At 36.4% G+C, this 8,629-nt stretch overlaps 1 protein-coding gene across 1 annotated transcript; it reads left to right on the plus strand.

Moving 5' to 3' along the window:
• The first annotated feature begins 348 nt into the window (after nt 1–348).
• Nucleotides 349–8,114, plus strand: LOC113121095 (proteasome subunit alpha type-6-like). Its single transcript, XM_026291335.1, has 7 exons — nt 349–531; nt 1,218–1,312; nt 1,593–1,674; nt 1,753–1,908; nt 5,932–6,110; nt 7,619–7,713; nt 7,956–8,114. The coding sequence occupies exons 1-7, from the start codon at nt 456–458 to the stop codon at nt 8,011–8,013; spliced, it is 741 nt and encodes a 246-aa protein (XP_026147120.1). The 5' UTR covers nt 349–455; the 3' UTR covers nt 8,014–8,114.
• Nucleotides 8,115–8,629: the final 515 nt, after the last annotated feature.

Genomic DNA, 8,629 nt, shown 5'->3' on the forward strand with positions numbered 1-8,629 from the left:
TATATATATATATATATATATATATATATATATATATATATATATATATAAACAATCATTTGAAATGCACTTCAAAAGTAATACTTTTTTATTTGACATTTTCACAAAATGCTCTTTTAAAAGTCTACTTAAGTGCGTTAAAAGCGTTGTCATGGAAATAGTCTACTCACTTTAAGTACGCGTATGTTTATATGGCATTTTATTTCATCGATATTATATTATCAAGTACAGATAAAAAAAATAACCATAAATTAGCGGGCCGACAGTCTTGAACAGAGGTTAAAACATTATGTAACATTTCTTTAAGTGCAAAATAAATAAAAAAAGTGTCTGCACGAGAGTACGACAGTGACCCGGAAAAACAATCCACAGCTTCCGGGTCATTCGTGCATGTCGCTATTCTGTGTAGTCTGCAACACTTTTGCAATTTTAGGTTTAATACATTTCTTGTAAAAATGTCCCGGGGTTCTAGCGCGGGGTTCGACCGTCACATCACCATCTTCTCTCCGGAGGGAAGACTTTACCAAGTAGGTGAGTACGAACGACTTTATTTGACTTAAATAAGAGCTGATAAGTGCAGAGTCATGTCGCCTACAGAGCAGCTCAACTTCACTCTCTCTTACTCCAAAATACAGCACAGTCTCTTCTTCTTATTATTATTCTGCCATGTAAAATCTATTTCAGTCTTCTAGTTTTTATATATAAAGTCCCATTTCGCCCAGTAGTTAGCCGTTAGCAATAGCAGAGAGTGGGTGATGGAGAAGGCTCGGTGATGTTTAATGTAATAATCCTATCAAAAACACATTTACTGATTTCAGTTTAAACCCTTTTTTTAGTATAGTATTGTATAGTAATTGGTCTAATGCAACAGTGATGTGCAATGATACATGTGTTGCTGAGAAATATTTACCATTTCAACCGCAATTTCCGCCAACATGCCAGTTTTGGTGAACAATATATGTAAACAACATGGCAATAAGAATACATCTTTGAAATAGCACGGTAAAAACAGGTGCATCAGAAGCATTAATAATAATGTTTAATTGTTAAAGCATAATCGTAGAATATTGTATGTATTTAAACAGTCTGAGAAGCAGTTTTATTTAATTATATAAACATTATTTTTATTGAGTGTTGAAGCTTATTACCATAGAGAAATGTGCCAAATTTGTAAATAAATTTGATAGTAACTTTTAACCTTTATCAAATTTTTCCAGAATATGCATTCAAGGCCATAAACCAGGGTGGTCTGACATCAGTTGCTGTTCGGGGGAAAGACTGTGCAGTAGTCGTCACACAGAAAAAAGTGCCAGTAAGTCTGCTGTCATGTACCCCTTTTCCACCAAAATAATTCCAGGTTGTCTGACAAACGTCTCTCCAAATCGTCCATTGTTTTACTGACTTGAAAAATAAACAATAATGTAATTGTCTATGTGTCATGACCTACCCACAAATAAAGCAACACACAAACATTAATTTTCCACCCTGGAGTCTCTTTTTTTGTGGTGGAGACATGCAGAACTGTTGGTGGAAAGGATGACTTTATTAATGTTACTGGTAAGTTGAGATCTAAGACCATCTGTGTTTTCCAGGACAAGCTGCTTGATTCTTCCACTGTCACACACTTATTCAGAATCACAGAGAACATCGGCTGCGTGATGTCAGGAATGACAGGTACAGATCTCTTCCACAGATTTTCATGATGTCTGCTGGAACTGATGCGCTCATTAATGGCTTGTGTTTTGCGTTCAGCTGACAGCAAGTCTCAAGTGCAGCGAGCTCGATATGAGGCCGCCAACTGGATGTACAAGTATGGTTATGAGATTCCTGTAGACATGCTTTGTAAAAGGATCGCTGACATCTCTCAGGTTTATACACAGAATGCAGAGATGAGGCCACTCGGCTGCTGTAAGTCAACACTTGCTGAATTATTAACACACACACAAAGTAATTTCATATTTTTTGTTTAAATTTTCACCCTGATTTTCAAGGGTTTGTTCCAAAACGGTCCTTAATCAGAAAGATCTTAAATCAGAGTCTTACATTTAAAGTCGTGGCATTAAATGTTGTATGTTTTCATATATATATATATATATATTTTTTTTTCCCAATACAAATATCTAAACATCCGTAAATCAAGATACATTTACTTGAAATGAAACCATAAGATATAAAGTCATGTATTCTGAGAAATTGAACTAAATAAAGTGTGTTTATGCTTTAAAAGAGAACCATTATCTGTCAGTGGGATCAGAAAACATGTTTCCCCTTTGAATCAGACAAATGTTCTGAGTTTTAATCATACTCTTACTTCATTTTAAACAGTTTCACAGAAAACACGTTCTTATCTTTTGTCATGTTTCTTCTCAAGTAAATCTTGATTTGGAAATCTATAAGCATTTGCACTGGAAAAATACTGAGAACAGTATCTTTTTCTTTCTTTCTTTCTTTTTGCAAAAAATACAGAATTTTTTTTTTTTTTGTAGTGTGTAAACATTATTTCCATTTTTAGTGGTTGGAAGAAGATGTTTAGTTCACCCCAAAATGAAAGCTTTGTCATTAATAACTCACACTCATGTTGTTCCAAACCTGTAAGACCTTCGTTCATCTTCAGAACACAAATTAAGATATTTCTCAGAAAATTGTTTCATGTGCCCAAGTCCAGAAACCTAGTAAATACATTGGTAAAACAAAATCAGTGGCTCAACTTCAGCTTTGCTATGCTACGAGAATACTTGTTTTGCGCAAAGGAAACAAAAATAACATAATTTACTCCACCATTCTTCTCCCCCGCGTTAAATCTTGCGCCATTTTGGAGATTATTACAACGCATATGCACGCTTTTTCTGATTCCCCCCCCCCCCCATAAACAACACTTATTACACACATTACGTTCATGCATGCGCTTTTCCCCCAAACGTAAACAACGCTGATTACTCTACTAATGACGGAAGACATTAACTCGGGAGAAGAATGGTTGAGTAAATTATTTTTGTTTACTTTGCACAAAAAAAAAAAAAAAAAAAATTAAGTATTCTCGTAGCATTGCAAAACTGAAGCTGAGCTACTGATGTCACATGGACTGTTCTACCAATGTATTTACAGCGTTTCTGGACCTGGGAACATTTCAGTTGCATTCCTGTCTATGGAGGGTCAGATAGCTCTCGATTTAATAAAAAAATATCTTAATTTGTGTTCTTAAGATGAATGGTCTTACAGGTTTGGAACGATATGTAATTAAGAGTAATTAATGACAGAATTATCATTTTGGGGTGAACTAACACTTTAAGACTTGAATTTTACTTCTGTGAAATGAATTAAATGTAATGGAGATCAGTTGTATTTTTTATATAATTTTTTTTATTTACATTCAGAGAACATTGAGATTGTGCAGTGTTCTTTTAGTATCATATATATACTATTAATCGTTTTTATTAATTATTTTTAATTAATAGTTTGAATAGTTTTTTGTATTTTACTCTATTTGTTTAAAGTTTTGTTTGCTCATGAAATTTGAATGATAGTACAATATTGAAAAATCATAAAATTTAATTTCTATTAATGTTTTGGTAAATAAGAGATTAATCAGTTTAAGTGTATTGATCTTTTGGTAATACAACTATATTTTTATTTAATAAAAAGAAGAGTTTGTCCATGTCCATTGAATGGTTGTCCACCCTGTCCTTTTGGGGAATCCGCCCCTTTAAGAAAAGGCTATTCACTTTAGTGACACCTCAGTGACCGGGACAAATTTTCTTTGTAGGAGTTAACTTACTTTCAAAGCTTAACATGTCCACCCTGTCGGCATAAAATATACCAAAATTGATCAGAATACAGTATTTTTAAAAAAATGTATGTTTAAAGGGGGGGTGAAATGCTCGTTTTCACTCAATATCCTGTAAATCTTGAGTACCTATAGAGTAGTACTGCATCCTTCATAACTCCAAAAAGTCTTTAGTTTTATTATATTCATAAGAGAAAGATAGTCTGTACCGATTTTTTCCCGGAAAAACACTACCGTAACATGTGGGCGGAGCTAAAGGATCACGAGCGCGAGTAAGCTTTTGTGTTGAGAGCATCTGGAAACTGTGACATTACGGTGAGGAAAAAAAACATCCAAAACAAACCATGGCTAACAGTCAGATTCCGCCGTTTATTTATGATACAGAATCAGATCCAGAGGCTGAAATTTAACAAGAGCAGCAGCAACGACGTCTCTATGTGGTATGTACTGAAACTGTATATTTGCTTAGCGGTTTTGGAAAATGACTAAGTTCCACTTTGTCGTCTTTTTTTTTTTTTAAGCTGTACATGTGGAAAGTGCAGTTTGATGACAACATCGCATGTTGTTTACTTGATGTGCTTACGCGCTGATAGCTAAGTTAACAACACAGAGATATTTGAAGCAGTTTTACTCACCGCCTGTGGTTCCAACACACGATTGTGACCCTTTTTCGTTGGGACTGCATCATCCTTAAGAAATAAACGATGTGCAAATCCGGCATCAAACTGGGCCTTGTTTGTAAAACAAGCATCTTCGAAATGCAGGGAACAAACGCAAACACTTGCACAACTCCGTTGATGCTCTGTAAAAATAAACTCCATCCACTTGTCCCTTAATGCTAGATTTTTTTTTTTTTTTTGGTAATCTGTGCAGGGTTGTCTTGCCCTGGCAACCAAAAACACACTTCTTTTGTGACATTTTGCGACGCTCTCGCTCTGATCAGTGAATATCTGTGCTCAGCCTCTCACTGCTCTGCTATAAGGGAGCGCGCGCTCTTCTGGCAGAAGTGCCTTTAGGACCCATATAAGGAAATTCCGCTCCATCTAACGTCACACAGAGCCATACTCAAAAAAAACTTTCTGAAACTTGTGACAAAAATACTTTGGAACAAAAATACTCCTTCAAACGTACAACTTAATTTTTGAAACTTTGTCCATGTTTAGCATGGGAATCCAACTCTTTAAACGGTGTAAAAAACTCATGCATGAAATAGCATTTCACCCTCCCTTTAAATATACCAAATTCTCATCCACAACCAAATTAAATATTTATCTAGTTACAGTTTGTTATGAGCTAATATGCCAGTTGAAGCTTTATGTTCAGCGTCAAACTGAGGAAAGACTGAACCCAAAGTGCGTAAAGAAAAAAGGTGAAGGAGTAAGGTTCGTGGTTTGGGTGATGTTTTCTGCATCAGGAGTTGAGCCTCTTATATAGATGCATGGCAGAGTGAATTAAAATGTTTATCAGATCCTCCTTCAGCAAAATGCAGTTTCTTCCCTGCAAGCATCTCTTAAACCACTTTCTAAATTCATGCAAGACAGAGCCCCAAGCACTCAGCTGAAGCGAAGAACATTGAAATAATGAAATGGCCAGGCCAGAGTCCTGATCTACACCCGATTTAAATCTCTGTAAATAATGAGTGAAAAAGTTCTTGCTAAGAAACCCACTACAGTAACCAGACTGGAAGAAGAGTGGTCCAAGATCACACCAGCGCTGCGTGAAAGACTAAACATGTCCAGCAGCCGCAGATGCACTGAAGTTATTCAAAGCAAGGCCCTCAACACTTCCTACTCATTTCTGACAGCTGAAACTCTCGAGACTTTTAGTTGTAATCTCCTTTCATGCTACAGTTGTTAACTAATTTTGATCACACATATTTCACATAATGTTTGTTTGAATCAACAGAATTGTTTTTAGTTTCCTTAACTGTAATAACTTTGATATTAGGTTGTTCCATTTATTATTTATATTTCCTTTACTTTGTTTAAAGGTGTTACATTTATCTTTATTAAACCTGCAGAACCACTATTAAAAGAAGTATCACAGCTAACATCCTCAAGCTTCAATATTTCATGTTGGTTGTTTGTGCACAACTTTCTGTACGAAGCTCCTTTCCTTTATGTGTTGTGTTGTGGTATCTGTTCCAGGCATGATTGTGATTGGTGTAGATGAGGAGCTCGGGCCACAGGTGTATAAGTGTGACCCAGCAGGTTATTACTGTGGCTTCAAGGCCACGGCTGCAGGAGTCAAGCAGACAGAGGCTACAAGCTTCCTGGAGAAAAAAGTGAAGAAGAAACTAGACTGGACCTTTGAGCAGACAGTTGAGGTACAGTTCACAAAAACATCTGATATAGCTTCTGCAAAATGAAGTCCAGCTGCTAACATCTACATCGCCCACATCAGCACCCCAGGGTGTTTAGTAGATCTTTATCTAGTCAGCATAGCACCGCTTCTTTGGAATGGAAACAGCAACTTCCTCTAAACTTGCTTTGCTCAAGAATGCAGTTAAAGATATTACAGAAAGGATTGGTTATATATGCTTGCTTCCTCATTTATTACCCAATTTCTTTGTAAACAGTATTGCTAATATATGTTTTTTGAAGCTTATGAAACAGGGGAAGGTTATATCAATAAACCGCTTGCTACTTAAAGGGATAGTTCACCCAAAAATGAATGTTCTGTTATTAATAACTCGCCCTCATGTCGTTCCAAACCTGTAAGACCTTCTTTCATCTTGGAAACAAAAACCAAAATAACTTTATTCAACAATTTGTCTCCTCCGTGTCACACTATAGTGCCATTTTTGGAGAGTATCACATAAGTAACAAAGTTTTTTTGTTTACGTGTGATACTCTCTAAAGGCGGTCGCACACCGGACGAGAAGCGCCTCGTCGCGTCGCGCCACATGTAGGACAACTCAAGGTATCGCACACCGGACGCACACATTCTATATGCGTGAGCTCAATTTCGCAGCAGGATGGGAGAGTTTTAACTTCATCTATTATTATTATTTTAAATATATGATTTTAATTGATAAAAGCTGAGTTTTGAACGTTAATTAATGAAAAGAATCTGTGTTGTTATAATAAGTCTGTTATTGTTTTGTTGTATCTGTTGTCTAGGCAACTGTGCAGCTGATAACGTAACCAAACACTTTTTAATGTTTTATTTGAATGAAACAAGTGTACTGTATTTTAATTTCAGTTTCAGTTTATAACATCTGGGTTTTTTAATATAAAACTATGCAGATGGCGCTCTGTGGCGCGGCAGAAATTTGAACAGCGTTCTGAGTCGTAGCTGGGCGCCGCCGGTGTGTGTACACCCATAGAGAATAATGTGTTCGAATTTTAAAGACGCTTCTCGTCCGGTGTGCGACCCCCTTAAAATGGCGCTATAGGGTGAGGAGACATTGTTGAATTAAGTTGTTATTCTTGTTTTCTTTGCAACAAATTATTGTTGAACCACTGATGTTACATGGACATTTTTTAACGGTTCTGAGCCTTGATCATGTTAGGATCCTTGCTGTCTATGAAAGGTCAGAGAGCAAAAGTATTTCAATTTGTGTTTCGAAGATGAACGATGGTCTTCTGGGATTGGAGCGACACGAGGTTGAGTAACTTAATGACAGAACTTAAAAAAAAATTTGGTGCACTTTCCCTTTAAAAATCAAATAATTTAGACTAAAAATAGATATTTGATTTTAGGATGTATGCTACTTTTAACTATTTTATATACATCCTAAAGCTAAAAATCTATTTTTACTAGATTATCTGTGTTTCATAGACTGTTAATTGAATAAGTAGATTTGCACTAATAAACCATTTCCATCCACAGACGGCGATCACTTGCTTGTCAACTGTTCTGGCGATCGATTTTAAGCCATCTGAGTTGGAAGTAGGCGTCATCACAGCAGAGGATCCGAAATTCAGGTGGGTGGAAGAACCGTGTTCACCATCTGCACGGAGAGACCTGCACTCTGTTCTAAAGAAAATCACTTCTAGAAAGACAGTCGATGGCTTCAGTATTGATATTTGTCAAATGATGCAACATGGCTCATTTCTGTCACATTTGACGTGTCCGAATGCCAGATGCGTGTTATAATTAGAGCGCACGGATTATATTTTGCACTGTTGTGGCACATTCACTGACTTTCTGGTTTGCTCTGTTCCAGGATTCTGTCAGAGTCAGAGGTGGACACTCATTTGGTGTCTCTGGTTGAGAGGGACTGAGATCTCCAAGGTGCTGCTCACAGTATTCAAATAGGATCCCGTTCTGAGCTTTTGTTCTTATGTAAATTCCCCGTTCCATTAAATACATTTTGAGAAAAATATGGTTACGCTTCCTGTTCTCTTCCTTTCTCTTTTTCTTCACGTGTAGCAGAATGCCTCCAGAATGAATGTTTTACTGGGGAAGCCCCCATTATACACATCTTTTGTTTTCACTGCATTCCGTGTTTTCCCTTGCTGATTTGACAACAGGGAAATCATTTACAAACCTGTTTTTTCATTTCGTGGAATTCTTTTTGGACTTTGAGCATCTGAAGTGTAACAAGAGTCAATTAGGGCAGACTAGAGATCATGCAAGGAACGTCAAACGCAAGCTTTTGAGTTTAATCACACTGATGATCTGACTCATCCTCATTCTGTAGTTCAAGGTGTTTTTCCAAAGACTATTAATTTATGTGTCCAAAATGTGACCCTGGTCTTAAGTCGCAATAGCCAAAATATTAAGTAAAGATTGTGTTCAATGAAGATATTTAGTAAATTTCCTACCATAAATATCAAAACATAATTTTTGATTAGTATTATGTATTGCTAAGAATTTGTTTAGACAACTTCAGACGTG

The sequence above is a fragment of the Carassius auratus genome, chromosome 20, assembly GCF_003368295.1.
Source record: "Carassius auratus strain Wakin chromosome 20, ASM336829v1, whole genome shotgun sequence".
NCBI lineage: Eukaryota > Metazoa > Chordata > Actinopteri > Cypriniformes > Cyprinidae > Carassius > Carassius auratus.